Source organism: Podarcis muralis, chromosome 4 (assembly GCF_964188315.1).
Source record: "Podarcis muralis chromosome 4, rPodMur119.hap1.1, whole genome shotgun sequence".
NCBI lineage: Eukaryota > Metazoa > Chordata > Lepidosauria > Squamata > Lacertidae > Podarcis > Podarcis muralis.
In genome coordinates, this window is record NC_135658.1 from 73134685 (window position 1) to 73156075 (window position 21391).

Below are 21391 nucleotides of genomic sequence, written 5' to 3' on the forward strand. Positions count from 1 at the left end.
TAAATTAGGGACATCCATGGAGCTCCAGGGACAAAAGGATCTGGAAACATTCCGTTGCAAGACCAGCACTTAGCACTTGCTATTCTACTAGAATTGGCTGTCCAGAGAGGCACACTAAGGTGAGTAATGCAAGGATTTCATCAGTTCAAAATCTGTTCATAAGTTACATCAACACTACAGTTTTGGTTTCATCATTGTTAAAATTTGGTAGCAGTGGGGAGTTCTTCGTGAAATATGAGCAAGGTGAAAATGGTAGCAATGTGAGGTTTGTTCTACAGCATTTCCAACTTTGGTCATTTCCCCCCCTCTCAGCCAAATGTTGTCTGCTGTCATGCTATTGCTCCAACTCTGGGACAGTGGTACACGGGAAACGGATAATGAGCGGTCAGCGCAGGGAACCAGTGCTCCCCTCCTTCCTTTGCTGCAAAGGTTTCAGAGCATCATTTGCAATAAAGAGATCAGCAATACCGAAGAAGAGCTTCAGGTATGTACCTTTATGATGAGTTCATTTAGCCTGTGAGCCTGTACACCCAGAGCCGTGCAACGTGAAACAATATTTAATTGACGTTAAGGGAACATATTTATGTAGCTTTCCTTTATGGGGATCGAACCTACAGCCTTGGCGTTATCAGCACCACACTCTAGCCAACTGAGCTATTCAGCTGACTTTTCATTTTTTTGCTTTAGATGCTGTCCTACCCGTTGAGTCCAAATGAAAACTTCTTAAGGTATCTAATATTGCCACAGGACAATGAGCTGGCCATTGATTTAAGGCAAACGGCAGTTGTGATTATGGCTCACTTAGACCGCCTGGCTACTCCCTGTATGCCTCCACAGTGCAGTTCTCCAACATCACATAAGGTAACTTGCATATGCTGTCTACTAACAGCTTTCTGTGGATAAAGTTAACTGGTAAATTAGAACTTAACAAATCTGATTGGGATCTCAAGAGGCGCTTTATGCTCATGCAAGGGGCTTAGTTTAGCCCAGTGACATTTTTTACTTTGAGCACCTGGCTTCTGCTACCAGAACCTGCTTTTGTAGTTTCCAAATCAGTTTGTCACACAGTGTAGAGAGCTCCTTGAATTTCTTGTTCTGCTGTTAATCGTTCTGCATTGGAGGGTCTCATAGTTTTCTGGAGAAGGTTGAGGGACTAGAGTGGATGAGGGATGGCATTGCAAAGGCTTAGAGGTGCTGAAGTATGGGTTGAATCTCTGCCTGCTTCCCTTCCAAATCCTAATAGATAGACAAAGCAATCAAATATATGGCCCCTTGTAACTTTGTCAGCCACTGACATTGAGTTTTGAAATGTGCATACCAATTTCCAGAGTGTAAAATACTATTGTGAAGTACATTTAAAGCAATTAAATTGAAATAACAGAATGCAAGTACTTTAAACCTTTTTTTCTGTTGTTCCAAACCTTTCACCACCTTTAAAAAACAAAACCATATTTACTTACATTCTCCGTTTTCTTTAGGTAGCTTTGAGTCCATAAATCTGGAGCCAACTGAAAAATTAGTTGAAGCACTGTAATTTCTAGAGATTCTACGTTTAGACAGATGTTTGATAAAAGTTCTTAAATTATGAATTGCTTTCCAGGGCTCTTTGCAAGAAGTTATTGCGTGGGGTTTAATAGGATGGAAATATTATGCCAACGTGAGTGGTCCAATTCAGTGCGAAGGACTTGCCAATCTTGGAGTGATGCAAGTTGCTTGCGCAGAAAAGCGCTTCTTAATCTTATCTAGAAATGGACGTGTTTACACACAAGCGTACAATAGTGATACACTGGTAGGTGACTTCTGATTACTTCCTAATTTATTTATTTTTTTAAATAACTTGTAGCTATTAAAATAATGTTTTTGTTGCAGGTATGATGGAGCTCATGATAGCAAAATCTCCTTTTTTCACTTTGCCTGGCAATGCAGTATTCATATCTGTTTTTAAAAAAACTCCATTGCTTCATTTCTGGTGTTAATGAATACTGCCCTGAACTGTTTCCTGGACACAGCTTACCGTATCATTTCTGCCTTTGTAATTGAGTATATGAAATGCCTTTTGCAAAGCTGATTTTGATCAGTGGATGTGTTTTCTTCCAAGCTTGACATGATGTGGAAGAAGTGTACATTAATACTAATACCATTATTATTATTATTACTATTTATTCATTACCTTCATGCATCATTTGTAAAAAAAAAGCAGCTGTGGGAACTCCCAATAGGGGAGGGAAGGAGGTGTGACCTTCCCCTTCACTTTCCAGTTATGTAAACCCTCCTGCTGTTGCCAGTACTCTACTCTTAGCTATGGGAAGGATCAAAGATGCAATATTATACATGCCCATCTTCTCATTAGTAGTGAATAGCAGGCGTGAAATAGGGGAAGCAGTTGAGAGGGAAAGAAGATTTTAATTTTTTTTAACTGAACAAACAGTATTCCCCAGTGGTGCAGTCCTCATCCAGTTTGAGGCTTGGGTTCACGGATTTCCCATGTAGTTTGGATCTTAAGGTTTCTAAATATAATAGTTTCTCAGAACGTTCAGCTATTGAAACTTCTTGCCTTATTAATTCAATTGAAACCCATTTTCTAAAAAAAACCAACAACACCAAAAAAGATATGACCTATAACTTATTTGTATAAATTTTCTTAATGCTCATCTGTTTGCTTCCATTTTTCTGTAAGTCATAACATGTGTGTTTGGTTGTTGTTGAACTTCGTAGGGACCTCAGCTGGTGCAGAGTCTTGCTTCTAGAAACATTGTCAAGATTGCCGCACATTCAGACGGCCACCACTACCTTGCCCTGGCAGCAAGTGGTGAAGTTTTCTCTTGGGGGTGTGGAGATGGTGGGCGACTCGGCCATGGAGACACTGTGTAAGTATCCTAGAATAATGGTGACTTATATGCATAATGAAATAAAATAGAGTAGGATATTTGTTCTGCTTCTGCTGTGAATTGGGTGGCATTCCTTTTAAAACTTCATTTTACTTGGGTTCCCCCCCCCCCTCGTCACCCCTTTCCCCGTGTCTTTTCTGTATTGAGCATGCTAAATTGCAGCTGTCTCTTTCTTTTGTGGTTCTGATGCATATTGATCTACGGTAGACTCACCAGGAAGCCTTCATTCTGAATGGTTCAATAATCCAGTAGCTATCAAATTTCTATTTTCTTTGTAGAGAAGAGGTAACAGCCTGGAAGACAGCTAGCCAGACAGAGAGTGAATGTGTGTTTGTGTGTGTATGACTAAGTGATCTTGATGGCTCAGTTGATATTTCAGCTTGATAGTTCTGCATTCATGGGTTGTTCAGATACCACCTTTGGCATCCATCCTTCCTTCCTTCCTTCTTTAATATTTGTTATATTTCTATTCTGCCTTTTCTCCATGAAGTTCAAACAGTGTACATGGGGTCCCCCACCCATTTATTTTCATATCAACTCTGTGAGGTATTTCAGGCTGAGACTGAGTGACTGGCCCAAGATTGAGCAGGAATTTGAATTTGGTCTCCTCACTCTAAAACTTGCTCCCTTCTCTGCACACTGTGTTTAATCTCAGGAGTCTTCAGTCAATTGTGTTTTTCTGTTACATCCAATCCATGAAATGATGCTTCCTGGGTTTGGAACAAGCTAGAATCCTTGCCTGTTCTGAACCCAGGTACTATAGTTTCTTGGTTCAGACATAATGGGAAACTATGTTTAACTGAAATCTTCTGGAGTTAAATGTCTCGTGCTAAGGAAGGAAAAGAGACTCCCTATGCAAGCATGAGACTTGTTTATGTCTTAGCTTCTAAAGCCAAAATAGGGTCATTGGCCCATTTGTCTGGGCATCTCAGTGGCCTGGTTCAGACGTCACTGTAAATTGGGGGTGGGTTGATTTTTCTGTATCTGGCACTTGCGTACATAGTATATATTGCCTTCTTACAATAATGACTTTCAATTCTTTCCTGGTCCCCCCCCCCCCCTTCCCCACAGACCTTTAGAAGAACCGAAGATGATTTCTGCTTTGTCTGGGAAGCAGGCTGGAAAGCATGTTGTACACATTGCCTGTGGAAGTACCTATAGTGCTGCCATCACTGCTGAAGGAGAGTTGTACACATGGGGGCGAGGAAACTATGGCAGGCTAGGTCATGGTATGTGCTCTTCTTTCTTTAAATTGTTTAAGTTGTGAAGTCCCAAGGTTTAAACCTGACTTGGTATAGAACTAGCACAGAAGCATCTAATTTTTATTTTGTTCCAAAGGCTCCAGTGAAGACCAGACGATCCCAATGTTGGTTACTGGGCTGAAAGGACTGAAAGTCATTGATGTCTCTTGTGGGAGTGGCGATGCTCAGACTCTGGCTGTGACTGAAAATGGTTAGTGGAACAACCAATAGCATCATTAGCCTTGCCAGCTTTTAGTTACACGTGGGATATTTGGGAAGCCATGTGTCTCTTTCCTGTTTCCATTTGGATTTGTGTGCTAGCTTGAACTGTGTGCCCAACTGTTAATAAAATTGTTAGCCAAATATGCAAAATGGGTGCCAGATTAATTATCTCTATTCTCAGAATATTGTGAAGCCAGGTGTGCAGTATTAATTTCTAGCTGTCCATCTAGGTAGATTATTTCTGTTTTTTATCCCCCCCTCCCGCCCGGTATGTTTATTTTGTTTCGGCTCATGGTCTAAAGATACAAAGCTGTTGCTACGTCTGATGCAATCTACTTTTCCAGGTCAGGTGTGGTCTTGGGGCGACGGAGATTATGGGAAGCTGGGAAGAGGCGGAAGCGATGGTTGCAAAACTCCAAAACTGATAGAAAAACTTCAAGATTTGGATGTTGTCAAAGTTCGCTGTGGGAGCCAGTTTTCCGTTGCGCTTACGAAAGACGGGCAGGTCTACTCTTGGGGAAAGGGTGACAATCAGAGGCTTGGGCATGGGACAGAGGAACACGTTCGATATCCCAAACTGCTTGAAGGTTTGCAAGGTAGGTGAAGAGGCAACTACCAGCCGTGTTAACTAGAATATTGTAATTTTGAGAAAATGATGAGGTTAGCACCCATTCTGTGCAAATTGGTGGGGAAAATATTTTTAATATTTGAACCCGGGTCTCCCAGATCCTATGCCTGTGCTTGAAGCTCTACACCACATTGTCTTGTGGTCTTCTTGCTGGCATTTGATTGGCTTCTGTGAGAACAGATTGCTGGACTAGGTAGGCTTTTGACACGACTGAGTGCCCTTATGTTAACTTAATTTTGTAAAAAGGGAGACACTTGGAAATTTTGGTTACTGGTGCAATAAACGCCACCATCCCTTGCTGGTTTCTTGTTTTGTAGACATTGCTAAAGAGAGAGCTCTCCTCTTCTAGCCAGGCTTTCAGATGTGGCTGCAATACTGATCTTTCTCATTATCTGTATGTGTGTCCCCCCCCCCCCAGGAAAAAAAGTAATAGATGTAGCAGCTGGATCCACCCACTGTTTAGCACTCACAGAAGACAGTGAAGTATATAGCTGGGGAAGCAATGATCAGTGCCAGCATTTTGATACCTTGAGGATCACTAAACCTGAACCTACTGCTCTTCCTGGACTAGATTCTAAGCACATTGTTGGCATCGCTTGTGGGCCAGCTCAGGTAGGCTTCAATTTTACTGTTTTTTATATATCTTTAGATGTATAAAAATATAAAATATAAAAATATCTTTAGATATTTCTGTTAGAGTGGAAATCCTTGATTATGGAAGTCCCTTTTGTGATGCAGTTTCTCTTCTCAGTTACTATTTGCCTTTAATTCTAGCCCCCCCCCCCCCCCCCGGGCTTGGTAACATTTGCTGCATATCTTTTTGTATTTCCTTCTAGAGCTTTGCTTGGTCATCTTGTTCCGAATGGTCTATCGGTTTACGAGTGCCTTTTGTGGTAGATGTTTGCCCAATGACGTTCGAACAACTGGATCTCTTACTTAGACAAGTGACGGAAGGAATGGATGGCACTTCGGACTGGCCCCCTCCCCAAGAGAAAGAATGTATGGCTGTGGCTACTCTGAATCTTCTGAGACTTCAGGTATCTTAGCGGTTGCTGAGCTAAGACTGAAATTACAAAATCTGAAACAATTGTGCAGATCACATTGACTTTTAAAAGTGCAATGGCCATTGTATTTTGTGTTGACTGTTGATTCATTTATTAGGAAAAAACAACAACCCCTGTAATTTGCCAAATACTTTGCAGTGCTGATCAAATCAGAAAGAGTTGGTTGTTACTCCAGTTTTCCTTTCTGCAAACTGCAGTTTAATTAGCAGCGAGTCTATGTTCAGCCAGGGAATTTATTACTGAGCTGGGATTGGAAGCTGAACCTAGATCTGCATACTCAAGGATAACACTACCTTTGCTTTACCATGCCTTACTGGACAGTTTGGAGATATTCTGCTTTCATTCCCCCCCCCCCCCAATAATATTTATTATTTTCAGTAGATAAACATAGTAAAGAAAGAAAAGATTAACAATAATAAAGACAAACAAAAAATAAAAGAAAAAGAGAAAAAAGGAAAAAAGATACATACAACATATTATCACTTAATTAATTAAAATTAAGTACCATCCATCTTCATAAACATAGTATTTGACTTCCTCGAATCACTTCCTCGAAATTTTTTAGTAATTATATGTAGCAGTTTCCAATATCAGTGTTTCAAAAGACCATATCATAGTCCTAATCATATTACATAGCTTTCCTTATTGTACATTTTCTTATTTATAAATTTAATTCCATTTTAATCCTAGGCCTAATTGTTTCTTTCAAGTGGTTACATATCTTTAATATTACAATATTTATTCAAGTAGTCTTTAAATTTCTCCCAGTCTTCTTGATGTTCCTTTTCTTTCTGGTCGCGGATTCTCCCGGGAGAATCACCGGGATATTCTGCTTTCATTTGCTAAATAACTTTTACAGATGATGGAAATATACATATTTGGTGCTGCCAAACTGTGGTGCTTCAGCAAGTGTATGAAACTTGGGAATAGAAAATGCTTCAGAATACTATTTCGTTCCTCCCTGAAAGGGTTTCAGCTTTATCACTGATAAAGAAGCCTCTCTGTGTTTTGTCTTTCAGCTTCATGCTGCGATCAGCCACCAAGTCGACCCAGAATGTCTTGGTTTGGGATTGGGCAGTGTCTTACTCAACAGCTTGAAGCAGACAGTAGTGACTTTAGCAAGTAATGCAGGTGTGCTCAACACCGTTCAGACAGCTGCCCAAGCAGTGTTGCAAAGTGGGTGGTCTGTGTTGCTGCCAACAGCCGAGGAACGAGCGAGGGCTCTTTCGGCACTTCTACCCAGTGCAGGTATGTTTTGTGCATGGTCACGTGGGTGGGGAAGGAAGATGTTGCCTAAGCCGTTTTGAGCTCCCTCGTATGCACGTGTATGTGTGTGTTGGCGTTCTAGTCAAGTAAGAGTTCTCTCAATGTTTAGTTTCAGGGAATGAAACAAATGTAAGTCCAGGCCGTAGATTCATGATTGATCTTCTGGTTGGAAGCTTAATGGCCGATGGGGGTCTTGAGTCTGCACTGAATGCTGCAATCACTGCAGAAATCCAGGTATGCTTACTTAGTACAACTTGTACATTCTGATGAAATGGAAAAGATTGCTGTTGGAAACCAGTTAGTTTCAAACAAGCCCATGTTCTTTGTTCAACGGTGGTAATATAAAAGAGTGGAGTGAATATTTTGTTTTGTAAGGATTAGAAAAGACTGTGTAAGTAGGTGGGCATTTCATGTAGTAGATTAGAAAGCTGGCTGTGTCATTCCAGATCAACCTTTCTTTTCTATTGATTGAAAATATCCAGAGGTAACTGTATCCCTTGTAACTTTTTGTTTAAGAGGCTTTCTCTCTGTGTAGTCTGACCCTGCCTAGAATTTGGTGCCTCAAGCCCTCAAAAATTTAGACTTGTGCATGAGGGTATTAGCCATGTAATAGCTGCATATTACACATAGCAAAGCCTCTCCTGTAGCTGCTTTGAAATCTATGAAAGCATCACTGGCATTGCTGTGTCTTGTGAGGAGGGAAATGGCATCTCAGCTCTATCCTGCTGCTCTCTTCCTGAATAGAAGAACTTGGTCATGACAAATAAAACTAAAACTAAAAATAAATAAATATACATGGATGGTAGATCAGTAATTCTGAAAATCTTAACTTCTTATGGGCTGGATAGTTGACGTTGCCCTATAGTGGAAGGCTGTTTTCCATTTTCACACCTCTTGTTGATATTGAGAAATGTGTGGCTTATAAAACCATAGCCATCATTCTTCAGATGAAGAAATTAATGCAGCTATCTTTTTGGACAAGTTTCTCCATTACATCCATATAGTTCCCAAGTGATGGGAAAAGATGGGACGGCATCTTTTCAATGACAAATAGTTCCTTTGTGCCTGATGCTTTCATTTCCACATTTATCCAACCTACGTGGGTTCAGGATTCTTTGAGCAGTGACTTATTTATTCGGTATCTTTGTGTTGTTGGGTTCAGCTGCTCATTCTACTCAAATTATTTCCAGTGCAGTCTCATTGCTTTCTGTTCCATGAACCAGCCACATGTTCCCAATACCAGTGCTGGACTGCTAACTTGACTTCAGAAGGAAAAATCCAATAGAATATACTGTAGTGTGCAGGAATGCCATTAATTCAGGCTTCCATGGCAGAACATTCTGTGTCTTTTTTTAGTGGACATGACTCCCATTCGTTTCAGCTACAGTATAGAATGTTTGCTGGTTTCACTTTCAACTTTTCATTTTGTAGGATATAGAGGCAAAAAAAGAAGCCCAGAAAGAAAAAGAAATTGATGAACAGGAAGCAAACGCATCAACACTTCACAGGAGTAGAACACCATTGGACAAAGACCTCATTAATACTGGGATCTATGAATCTGCAGGAAAGCAGAGCTTACCTCTGGTTCAGCTAATTCAGCAATTGCTAAGGTAGCTTTTCAGCAAGGCTGTTTACTGAATCATTACCCCTTTCCACATTTTATTCTTTTAAAAAACAAAACCAAACCTCTGGCCTCGTGTTTCCTCCTATGCTTCTTCTATATTCCTGGGCAGTCTCTCTTTTTTTACTGTGCGGTAATAAGGTATAAGAAACTCAGCACGGAGAAACAGCAGACACATTTGTGAGCACATATTTAAGGGAGTATGTGTTAGCCTGCCATTTTGAGTGGCAAAACCGCATGGACAGTTTTCTTGCTGCTTTAGAAACACAGAGGATTTTCAAAAGCAGATTGTAATATGGTATCAGGGTTAGCTGTTTTAAAATGGAAGAACTGTTCTGAGAATAGCCAAGCCCTTAAGCATACCTAAAGTAGCTTTTTGGCTTTTGGCCAGTGTGCTTTATATTTGCCAGTTTGATACTATTTTGTACCTAAGAACACATACCCTACATTAATGCAATAGATTTAAGTAAGAATATCATGTTGCCCAACACTTCAGCACAGTACTTCTTTTACAGCAGCTTCTTTTGTCAACACCGATGGAACTGGGGATGATGTAGAAAAATAGATAATCTTCATTTTTGGGAATACGAGACAAATTGCTCTTCTGAGACCATCATGGCACCAACGTAGCCAGTCATGAGCTTCCTGACTCCCAAGAATCACAACAAAATCTTAGTTTGTGCCTAGTTAGTTGTTACCTGTTTATTCAAGATGTATTTTAAAACCTTCTTTAAAACATTATTCCCATCAGGAACATTGCTTCCCAGACGATCGCTAAACTGAAAGATGTGGCTCGCCGTATTTCTTCCTGCTTAGATCATGAACATTACAATAAAGAGAGGTCTGCTTCTCTAGACTTGCTGCTGCGTTTTCAGCGTTTGCTTGTGAGTAAGCTGTATCCAGGCGATAGTGTTGGCCAGATCCCGAATACATACAGTAAGTAGTACTTCTTTTTGGCTATTGCTAGCATTCTGTTGACGTCCATTAAAAAACTGTATTAAATAGCTTTATCAAATTGCTACTTTACTCTGCAAGTTAGCTGTGTTTAAATGCGTCAATAGTTAATAATAACAAGCCTTTTCCAGCTTTTGACATTCTACATGTTGCTTATGATATTTAAAAATAATGATTCTTTTTATTTGTTGACAGGTCCTGAGCTTTTAGGAGTTGGTTCTCTGTTGAAGAAATACACAGCCCTTTTGTGTACACATATTGGAGACATACTGCCTGTAGCTACTAGCATTGCATCCACCAGTCACAGGCATTTTGCAGAAGTATCTCGCATTGTAGATGGAGACCTAACAGGTACTGACTCGTCTTGTCCTTTGTTTTAGAGCCTGTCTACAGGGTTAACGCTTCCAGAGTTTTGCTGAACGTCTCTATTTCCCCTTAGGTGTCCTCCTTCCAGAGTTGGTCGTATCTATAGTACTTCTTCTCAGTAAGAATGCTGGGCTCATCCAGGAAGCCGGTGCGATTCCTTTGCTGGCTGGTCTACTAGAGCATTTGGACAGATTCAACCATTTAGCTCCTGGTAAAGAGAGAGATGACAATGAAGACTTGGCTTGGCCAGGAATAATGGGTATGTTCTTCCTTGCAAACGTTTAGAATACTTGCTGGATCTTTCTAGCAGAGCTCCTAGCTTGTCTTTGCAGGTAGGCTTCAAAAGCTTTGTCTCGGCACAAAACCCACTTTGGACAGGTTAAACAATTATGTAGTATTTTCCTTGCTCTTCGATTCCTCACTCTTTTGGTTGGACCTTTTGGTTGTGAACCATAGCAATAACATGTATTTTTTTCACCTGTTAGGTTCATTTTTTACAGGACAGAATTGCAGGAACAACGAGGAAGTGACCCTAATACGGAAAGCCGACTTGGAGAACCACAATAAAGATGGCGGCTTCTGGACAGTGATTGATGGCAAAGTGTACGATATAAAGGATTTCCAAACCCAGTCCTTAACAGGAAGCAGTATACTCGGTGAGATGTCACTTTGCGAACAAAACATATACCAAACAGAGTCCTATCTTGTTCGGTTGCCTCCTTTAACAGTTTGTTCCCTGGTTTCTTTTAGCTCAGTTTGCTGGAGAGGACCCAGTTGTAGCTTTGGAAGCAGCTCTGCAGTTCGAGGATACAAGAGAATCGATGCATGCCTTCTGTGTCGGCCAATATATGGAGGTAAGAGGGTTTCCCAAACAACTGCTAGCGGGCACAAAGGACACCACCAGGTGGAATTGTGTTCCACCTGTTGCTTGAGGCAAGGTCTTCACAACTACTCACTCTTAATCAGGGCTTTTTTGCAGCCGGAACTCACCGGAACTCAGTTCCGGCACCTCTCAGGTGGGCGCCATTTCCGTTATAAGAGAACAAGGGAAGCGTTCATGGTGAGTTCCGGCACCTCTTTTTCTAGAAAAATAGCACTGCTCTTAATTAATTACCTTTGTGATTAGACAACCATCCAGTTTTTATGAATTCCTGAATTTGAGATCTGGTTTTTTTCTTAGTTTTTAAGAAAAGAAAGACCCCCCCACCTCAGGCTTTCCCAACCTTTTCCAAGCCGCTTGCTGATTTCCCTCATAGGCCTGTACAAAGACAACAGAGCTACATTTCTAGCGTTCAGCTGTGACTGTGGGGTAGGACAGTTATTAGTCTTTCTCTGCGGTTGGATCCCTTCCCGTCCTTTGCCCTTCCTGTGTCTCTCGCACATTACAATTGAATACCATCTTCAGGTTCCTGATGATGTTTTTGTTAAACTCAAAACTCTTCAAGTAGCTGCACATCACTTGATTACGAAGAGGTTTTTTTTTTCATGGATCGGGAAATTTGGTATTAGTCTTTAAATTTGTCATTCAGTATGATATCACAGCTCTTTTGTTCTTTTTCTTTTTTTGTTCTAGCCTGACCAAGAAGTGATTACTACGCCAGATACTGGTAGTCTATCATCGCCTCTCATAGACACTGAAAGAAATTTAGGGCTACTTCTTGGTCTACATGCTTCATATCTGGCAATGAGTACACCCCTTTCTACTGTGGAGGTTGAATGTGCCAGTAAGAATATCTTTATTCCAATTAAATGTAACTAATATGAAATTGAGGATGTGCTCATAGGTCCATGTTTTAATGTTAACCCTCTAACCACAGTGAGTGATTTAATGCTGTACATCAGAGGTTTTCAACCTTTTTGAGTCCATGGCTCCTTGGACCAACTACATTCTTTCTGCAGCACCCCTGTGGGGCTCAGGAGCCCAGTTACGTCACCCCTTGCCTGCAGAGCTGGCAACCTCTCACCATTTTTTGAGCACCCTCCCTTGTGGAGTGTTCCTTTAGCCTCCTCTCCCCTCTCCTTAGGAGTTGTCCGGACAGCTGCTGCAGCCGTCCCTGGTCTCTGAGCTGCCCCCCACCCCGTCCCAAAGAGAGGTGCCTCCCAGAGGCTTCATTTGCCTGAGAAGCTTATAGCCAGGGCTGCTGCAATAAACAGCTGTGCAAGCCTTGGGGAGGCAGAGATGCAAGAGGGCATCAGAGGAGGGAGGGGAAAAAAGAGGGACAGAGGCCAATGTTGCCCGCAGCACCCCTGACCATCATTCAAGGCCGCCATTCAGGATGCCATTGCGCACTGGTTGAAAACCGCTGATATACATGTTTACTCAAAAATAAGCCTCACTGAGTTCAGTGGAACTTACTCTGGGGTAAATGTTTATAGGATTGCAGCCTTTATAACACAACTTGTCCATCATTTCTGTGGGCCGGTATGTAAAGCTGCAAAACAATTTCTATTCAAAGCATAATTCAGTTCAGTAATTTTTTGGATAGAACTCTGTGTATGTGCAACAAGTTATGTACTTGCGTAATGAAGTGAAAGCAAGAAGCAAACAATCTTGGAGAAGGATAATTCTTCAATAAACTGTTAGTATACTACTTTGTTTCAAAACTGGCAGATGGTCTGACTTGGGAGAAATTATTGCTTTCCATGCATGAGTAAATACATGGGCAAGGCTGAATAATGAAATAACAGGTGTCTGATCCCCCAAAGTAGCTTAGTTTGAGTATAGTTTGATGTGCATTGCTGCTGTCTTAACATTTTTTAAAACGATAGTTTGCTTTTATCGCATTTTAAATTTTGTGTGCCACTTTTTGTGCTCGAGGTGGAGTAAAACAATGTGCTAAAATTTGTTGAAAATATGGGGCTAAATTACAGCTATTCATTAAGATGAACTATATCATGGTGTGGCCGAAGCTCAGTAACGCATCTGCTTTGCTTGCAAAAGGTTTAGTCTTTAGCATCTCTGTTTTCAATAGAACTTACGTTGTTCAGGTAGTAGGGAAAAGACCTGCTGCCCAAGACTGGAGAGCACTGCCAGTTGGAGGAGATTTTATTGATCTAGATGGGTTAACTATTTTTCTTGTTTAGTATTTTGAACTAATTATTTTTAAATCAAAAAGAGAGCTTGCACAAAACTGTTTCTGAAGAAATCCTCTAAAACATACATGCATCAAATATTGCATATAACTTCAGGGTAGACCATTGAATCCTCTTTTCTTAAGCAGAAGAATTACACTTTTACCTGCGTAACAAAACTGCAAAAGCAATGTGCTTCAATGTCCTCCTATTCCTTTCAAACTATTCCCTTAAAAAATATGCTTGTAACACACTATTTTAATGTATTTCTGTTCTTCTTGTAGAATGGTTGAAGTCTTCTATTTTCTCTGGAGGCTTGCAAACCAGTCAAATACATTACAGTTACAACGAGGAGAAGGATGAAGACCACTGCAGCTCTCCTGGCAATACCACCCCTAACAAATCAAAGCTGTATTCCCATCGACTGACCTTGAGTGACCACTCACAGCCATTTCTGCAAGCGATTGCAGACAACAACATCCAGGACCACACGGTGAAGGTAACAGTGCACTGTGTGAAGGACATAGGCTGATGTTTCCTACCCTTCCCAGTGGTCATAGCTCTCTAAGTAGACAAAGTTGGATGGATTATCTCACTCTAGGTAGTGAAATGGTCAGTGGGATTCTTGGCAGTTGGGAACCCTGAGTCTCTTAGTTTATTTTTATTTTTATAAATTTTTATTAGGGTTTTTACAATATTACAAAATGAAAAAGAAAAAAGAAAAAATACAAAATAAAAATAGTTAAAAACAAAACAATCTTTTCATCACTTATTTTTCATTTACTTGTTTCCCGGACCTCCTCATACCTCCCTTTTTTGTATTCTAGTTCAATTTATTATTTCAGCAGTTTCTTTCCCTCTTTATTTTATCCTGATCTTTAATCTTAAATTATTATGACATTAAATTGTTACTTATAAAAAACCATTTTTTCATATTCTTTTATACCATTACAGCTAGAAACCACTTAATTTCAATCCAATATCATTCTGACATTCATTAATTTTGCAATATTTCTGTAGATAGTCTTTAAATTTCTTCCAATCTTCATCTACCGACTCTTCTCCCTGGTCTTGGATTCTGCCCGGAGTCTCTTAGTTTATAGGAATAGTAGGGATTATTATGCAGTTGACCTCTGTACACCTCTCCAGGGCCCCAAGGCAAGAGCTCATTGGGTGCATTGGGCCAGGATCTGCACTTTATCAACCGGCAGTGGACTTTGTATTTGGGAACATTCGACTCTCACTATTTTTTATTAACCAGAGATGGGGAGCCTGATGCCTCCAGTTGTTATTGAGCTGCCATTATCACTGACAGTTGGCTTTGCTAGCTGAGGCTTATGAGAGTCCAACAATCTCGGGGGAAGGCATGATTTTCCACACCTGCTAATACAGATTTTTGTTACCTTTCTCTGCATTGTGAGCTGAGTAGTTCCTGGCCCTCCTTGTCAATAAATCAGAACAGGGCAAAGTGTTACCTTGCTAATAGGAATAGGAACACCTGAATAATTCAAATAGTGTATGTGTAGCAAATCATATAAAAGGCCTAATGCCTCAGGTTGGGTTTTTCTTCTTCCTGTTTCTCCTCAGGGCATTTTTCAGTTCTCTTTTTGGCTGGCAGCTGCTTTTAGTTTTGCTGATTGTTGCCTTGATCCATACTACTCATTGAGGGTGTTGGAGCTACTGCAGCAGCTCTCATTCATCTCTCCTCCCTCCCACTCCCAAACCCTTTCTCTTCTGAGTATGCCAGGAAAATAGCATCTGCCTTCTTAAAAAAACCCCAACAACACCAAACCAACCACCTCTGCAAAATTCTGCCGAAGAACATAAATAGAACCATGTGTGAAATATGAAGTGTGCTGTTCATCTAGCTGCCACTTTCTCCTTATGTTCGGTGTCTTTGTGTATTATATGAAGGAATGCAGTATCTTTTTATCCTAATTGGTTACCAGTGTGGCTTGCTTTGGGTGAGGAAAAATGGATTGTGGGTTTCCCACAGATGGAGAAATGCATCTAAGAATTAAGTAACGCCTGGAAGAAATATTATCTCTTGGGATCATGCCATAGAAGGCAAAGGAAGCTAGCATCGTGTGGCTTACGAGGGATGGGTTATAATTAGTAACTTTTGGAGAAGCTTTGCCTGTTAAGACTTGTAGCTTTGTGGAGCCTTTATTTGAAATGACCTTATTCGAAAGTATAGCATACAGAAAATGTAAGGAGAGGAGCTGAGATTTTTGGCTTCAGGGCCAGACCTGACTTTGGCCATCCATGTTCTAGTGACCTCCAAGTTTTACTTCTGTAATGCAGCATAAGTGCATTGCCTCTTGAAGACAATCCAGAAACTTAAATGGTTTCCAAATTTGGCTTCCAGCTTTTTGACTCCTTGCCCAATTGCTCCTGGGTTCAGTCAGCTTGTTGTTTAGTCGTTTAGTCGTGTCCGACTCTTCGTGACCCCATGGACTAGAGCACGTCAGGCACTCCTGTCTTCCACTGCCTCCCGCAGTTTGGTCAGACTCATGTTTGTAGCTTCGAGAACACTGTCCAACCATCTCGTCCTCTGTCGTCCCCTCTCCTTGTGCCCTCCACCTTTCCCAACACCAGGGTCTTTTCCAGGGAGTCTTTTCTTCTCATGAGGTGGCCAAAGTATTGGAGCCTCAGCTTCACGATCTGTCCTTCCAGTGAGCAGTGAAGTGAGCTTCCAGTGAGCAGTGTCCTTCAGTCAGCTTGCCAAAATCCTAAATTGGGGTGGGGGTGAAAGAGACTTTGGTTCTCCAGAGTTTGCTGAACCAAAACTCCCATCAGCCCCAGCAAGCACAGCCATTCAGTGGTAGGGACTCTGGGAGTCATAGCTCAGCGACATTCAGAGGGGCCAAGGGTGCCCACACATGATGAAAGGTTTGGGGCAAAATATTTAAAGAATCTCCTCCTCCTATATGAAACTGCCTGAGTGCTTCATTCTTCATTTAAGCCCTTGCTTCAGGTAGTGTCAAGATCAGAAATGTGTCAGGTGGGTTACCCAAATCTTGAGAGCTACCACTGGAAACACCTATCACTGTCTGTATTTTATCATCCTGTCAGAAGAATTTGGGGCTATTACAGAATACTGCCTTTTGGGGGGGGGGGGGGAGACCTGTGGCCCTCCAGATGGGCTCTATATCTCAACAGACACATTCAGTGCTGTCAATACTCATGAATGATGAGACTTCTAGTCCAGCTACATTTGGAGGGCCGAAAGTTCTCCACATCTGCTTTTATAGTGATTTGATGCTGCTCCTGTTTTCAGTCCCCCCCTTTTCTTAAGCCTGCGTTGTTTGCAATAGGGTTTCTTTCCCCCCCACTGTTTTACAGTATTTTCTCTCTCTGCATATGTGTCTACCTGTGGAGGATAATATAGATATCTATATAGATCTAGATATCTATCTCTATATCTATCTCTCTATATCTATACTCTCTCTCTCTCTCTCTCTCTCTATATATATATCCCAAGGTAAATCTTCAGAATGCTGCAACTCTTTGCCCAGGTTTTTCTTGTGCAGCGTACACACAGCATTATAGCACTATCAGGGACTCTTAGTAGCTCATAGGGACAGAGTTTGAAATGATTATCAGTCAGAACCAGCTTGCAAACATTTGTTAATTTATTATTATTGTTATAAAAAGTAACGTCTGCGGCAACGCATGGAGACTGCAGTGATATTTCGACTAAGCGTGTTCATTTTTGTGCAGGACTTCTTATGTCAAGTGGAGAGGTATTGCAAACAGTGCCACTTGACAACACCAATTACGTTCCCTCCAGAGCACCCAGTGGAGGAAGTAGGACGTCTGTTGCTATGTTGCCTTCTAAAGCATGAGGATTTAGGTATCTACATTTGACACACAATTGTTCTAAAATTCTTACTGTATTATTTTGATTTTTTTCTCTCCAATGAGATCTTCTCTCTTGTTCCCCCTCTTTTAAAGGTCATATAGCACTCTCGCTTGTTCATCCTGCTATGCTAGGAGTTGACCAAGTTAAACATCGTGTACTTCCAAAATCTGTAGCAGATGTGTGTCGTGTTGTCTACCAAGCAAAATGCTCGCTGATCAAGGTAAGCATCAGACCAAGGAATCATTGGTACCCTTTCTTGAGACATTGGGAGTTACTGTTACCTTACTAACAGAGGGATCTGTTTGCATTGTCGTTTTAAGACTCACCAGGAACAAGGAAGATCTTACAAAGAGGTTTGTGCCCCTGTTATTGAGCGTTTGAGGTTCCTCTTCAATGAATTGCGTCCGGCAGTGTGTAATGACCTCTCCATTATGTCCAAGCTTAAAAGTCTAAGTTCTTTGCCCCGATGGAGAAGGGTAGTTCAGAAGATAATTAGAGAGCGAAGAAAAAAGAGAGGTAAATGTTTTGAAATACAATTTCTTGTTGAAGGGCAAGAGACTATTATGCATTTTGTCAGTTTGCTTGTGAGGTAGAATACAACAGATGCTTGCTTCATTCTCAAGCAAGACTTTTGCATCCCATTAAAAAAAGATTCCTTAAATATATCTCTTGCTAGATCTCACTTAGTACTATGTGGGCTCTATCTAATTGCAAAAGACATAGTGTAATTAGGAATTGGAGGGGAACAGTTCAGGGAGAGGGGAAAAGAAGGGGTGTCTACTTGCAGTTGTGTGTCACTCTGAATTCTTTACATTTTCGTAAAGCAGTGTTTTCTATGGAAGCTCCCGTTTTTCTTGGTAATTAAAAAAAATAGTTTTGCTCATGCTTTTGGAAGTGGATAAAGGTGACACAAATTTGATGTACAGTGGCACCTTGGTTCTGGAACAGCTTAGTTGTCGAACAAATCGGTGTTCTGGTTTGTGACCGTTTTTTGGAAGCCGAACGTCCGACGCGGCTTCTGCTTGAGTGCAGGAAGCTCCTGCAGCCAATTGGAAGGCGCGCCTTGGTTTCTGAACGGTTTCGGGAGTCAAACGGACTCCAGGAATGGATTAAGTTCGAGAACCAAGGTACCACTGTATTGAAGTAACATTTTAACTGTATTTTGAAACTGTATGTAACCCACCCTGGGGCCCAAGGGTGAAGGGGGCGCACTATAAATATAAATAGATAAATATAGTATGTTTGCTTTATGTCTTGCTGCTAGTCCCTAAAAAATCTGAGCCGTCTGATGTGGAAGAGTCCAAAATTGGGAATGAGGAAAGTGATTTGGAAGAGCCCTGTGTCATACCTCACAGCCCTGTGACAGCTGATAAAAGGCCCTTGTCAGCCAAATCGCCCAAGGTATGCAGAGTATCTGGTACTAAATATGAGCCAGCTGCACAGTAGCTAATGACCATTCAGAATATGTGAACGTGGCAGCTGAGTGTCAGGCGGTATGTTTATCAGAGTGGTAGTCATGTTAGTTTGTCGCTGCGAAAACAAGCGCATTAGTCTGTTGCTGCAAAAGCAGCTGCACAAAGAGAGAAATGAATTACATTATTAACAGTGGTCGTTCACAAAACAGTAGATAACACAATATGTATGCATCTTTGTGGCATACGTGCTGTACTGATGCCCAGTGATTTTGCAGGCACTCTCTGTAGAGGAAAGTTGTGCATTTGGATATCCTTGCTGAACCTTACTTTGTATATACATGATATACATGTATATCAAGGTATACATGTATACATGTATATCAAGGCCTTCCTCACAGGCACACAGAGAGGATCTCTAGTTGGGTGTTTAAGTGAACTGGCTCCAAGTCTTGGATGAACTTCCTTTGTGTCATAAATGTAGATTTTAAATGTCAGCATTGGCCTTCCTTTGTAGCTAAGGGTAATTCCTTCTACCTGTTGAATTCTACCTTTTTAAGTTAAAAAGTGTCGCACATGAATAAATGCGGAGTACTTAATAGGTCACATTTGTAAAACCTTTCTTGGTCGTAGAACTTAGTGCTCTAAATTTTTCTATATTAACGTGCCACTGTGGGGCAAGCACTATTTTCAGACTGATTTCTTAGGTTATTAATTCGAATGTAAATGTGCATTTTGTTTTTTCTAGGATAAATGGCAGCCACTGATCAACACAGTTACGGGTGTTCACAAATACAAATGGCTGAAACAGAACGTCCAGGGCTTATATCCCCAGTCTGCTCTTCTCAATACCATAGTTGAATTTGCTTTAAAAGAAGAGCCCATTGATGTTGAAAAAATGCGGAAGTGCTTACTGAAGCAGGTAAGACACGGCTCGCTTCATATGGCGGGGCCTTGCTGTGTAAAGCTCTTACATAGATAAATCTTTACCTCCTTTCTCTCTTGTTTTGCAGCTGGAAAGAGCCGAGGTTCGTTTAGAGGGCATTGATACAATCCTAAAGCTGGCAACCAAGAGTTTCCTGTTGCCTTCTGCACAATATGCTATGTTCTGTGGTTGGCAAAGACTTATTCCGGAAGGAACCAACATTGGGTAATTTTCCTTCTCCCTTGCATCTCACACTTTTGCTTCTTCATACCTAATCTGGCTCTTTATTGTGCTGTTTAGGTGAAACATAGGGGTTTCACAGGGGGACCTTGGGAACTTTGACGGTGAACAAAAGCTCCAGTATGGCGCAGGTGGAGCACTAGGTGATGATGTTCATGGTCCTGGTGTTGCATTTATGTGTCATAGGAGCACCTTGTTTCTTATAGTAGTAGTGGTCGGAAACCTCCAGCCTGCCAGGCGTCCCCCATTTGGCCTGCATTGTATTTTGGCTCAAACTATAGCCACTTTCCCATCACTTTGACATCATATAATGTCAGGCGCAGGACAGGTAAAGCCGCAGCACCAAATTCCAAAGTAAGAGTCTGCACCCCCACTTCTTCCTTTGCAGTTGCGGGTTTAAATTTGAATCACCAGATGTCATATGACATTAGGTGATGGTCAGGTGGGGGCAGCTGCATGCAGAGTGGTCCAGATCTGGGTTCAGCCCCCTGTCCAGATCCTACCCTTCTCCTTGAGCTAATGCAAATGTGTATAGTGGTACCTCAGCTTAAGTACTTAATTCGTTCCGGAGGTCTGTTCTTAACCTGAAGACCACTTTAGCTAATGGGGCCTCCTGCTGCTGCCGGAGCACGATTTCTGTTCTCATCCTGAAGCAAAGTTCTTAACCTGAAGCACTATTTCTGGGTTAGCGGAGTCTGTAACCTGAAGCGTATGTAACCTGAGGTACCACTGTACTGGGAAAGTCTTGCTAAGGCACAGAAGGTGGGATTCTGAGAGGGCTTGAACAGCAGGTGGGCAGCTTTTTCTGGCTTGCGTGTGGCTCCCAACACTGTTGTCGCACTTTGCAGCAGTATCTGCTTGTGATGCAAAATAGGTGTTAAGGTAGGCTACCATTCTGAAAGCACTGGAAATCATGGCTGGCTTGTTATCCACATAGGGAACCCTTAACGGACTGCTTAAAGGATGTGGATCTGATTCCGCCCTTCAATCGTATGCTCCTGGAAGTTACTTTTGGGAAGTTGTACTCATGGGCTATTCAGAACGTTCGGAACATCTTGCTTGATGCCAACAACAGGTTCAAAGAACTAGGTGAGTATTACCAATACTCTTCTGTAATTTAAAATAAAAATTAAAAATTCCAATTTGTTTACTTTTCTTTTGTGTCTGTTAGTTGGGTGCAAGTTGTGGAATTTCAACGAAGTTTCAAAAGTATTTTTTGCGCATCTTGTAGCCACCAAATCGTGCCTGTGTATTTGATGCTCCTTTCTCCCCCTAACCACCTATTCCAAGCTAGCTGTGGGACATGGCATATTCAGGGATGTTGTTACGGTTGTACTTACGCTCTTCCATGTTGCTTCTGGGGAGTTAAATTTCTTTGGAGGAAGATGGAAGGAAGTGAGCCCTCCTGAGGTGCACATTCTGGGTAGTACTTGTAGCTTTGGCTCATAATCTCATTCCTCCTTTGAAGATTTGGCTCTTGTTAGTGGCCATACATCCAGTGAAATGTGGTTTTGTATTTGCAAACCTTACTTAGATGAAGTGCTGTCAGGTGAATCTTTTCTTTCCTTGGAGAGCCTGCTGGGAACGTCTGAAAACAGAGGCAACTTAACTAGTAAACCAGTTCCAG

General features: G+C 41.4%; 1 protein-coding gene across 5 annotated transcripts in view; it reads left to right on the forward strand.

Moving 5' to 3' along the window:
* Positions 1-21391, forward strand: part of HERC2 (HECT and RLD domain containing E3 ubiquitin protein ligase 2) — a 98679-nt gene that overhangs the window by 18834 nt on the left and 58454 nt on the right. For 4 of the 5 annotated variants that reach the window (XM_028727824.2, XM_028727826.2, XM_028727828.2 and 1 more), the window contains exons 8-34: positions 9-119; positions 313-484; positions 688-861; positions 1601-1789; positions 2716-2867; positions 3960-4117; positions 4227-4340; positions 4696-4947; positions 5398-5591; positions 5816-6016; positions 7063-7291; positions 7419-7543; positions 8741-8919; positions 9682-9866; positions 10080-10235; positions 10324-10509; positions 10736-10906; positions 11001-11104; positions 11824-11974; positions 13607-13821; positions 17046-17178; positions 17280-17407; positions 17508-17703; positions 18452-18588; positions 19348-19521; positions 19613-19749; positions 20702-20853. In XM_028727824.2, the coding sequence (XP_028583657.2) occupies positions 9-119; positions 313-484; positions 688-861; positions 1601-1789; positions 2716-2867; positions 3960-4117; positions 4227-4340; positions 4696-4947; positions 5398-5591; positions 5816-6016; positions 7063-7291; positions 7419-7543; positions 8741-8919; positions 9682-9866; positions 10080-10235; positions 10324-10509; positions 10736-10906; positions 11001-11104; positions 11824-11974; positions 13607-13821; positions 17046-17178; positions 17280-17407; positions 17508-17703; positions 18452-18588; positions 19348-19521; positions 19613-19749; positions 20702-20853 (4475 nt within the window). The remainder of the gene's footprint in view (positions 1-8; positions 120-312; positions 485-687; positions 862-1600; positions 1790-2715; positions 2868-3959; positions 4118-4226; positions 4341-4695; positions 4948-5397; positions 5592-5815; positions 6017-7062; positions 7292-7418; positions 7544-8740; positions 8920-9681; positions 9867-10079; positions 10236-10323; positions 10510-10735; positions 10907-11000; positions 11105-11823; positions 11975-13606; positions 13822-17045; positions 17179-17279; positions 17408-17507; positions 17704-18451; positions 18589-19347; positions 19522-19612; positions 19750-20701; positions 20854-21391) is intronic. The other variant, XM_028727827.2, reaches the window with a different exon arrangement.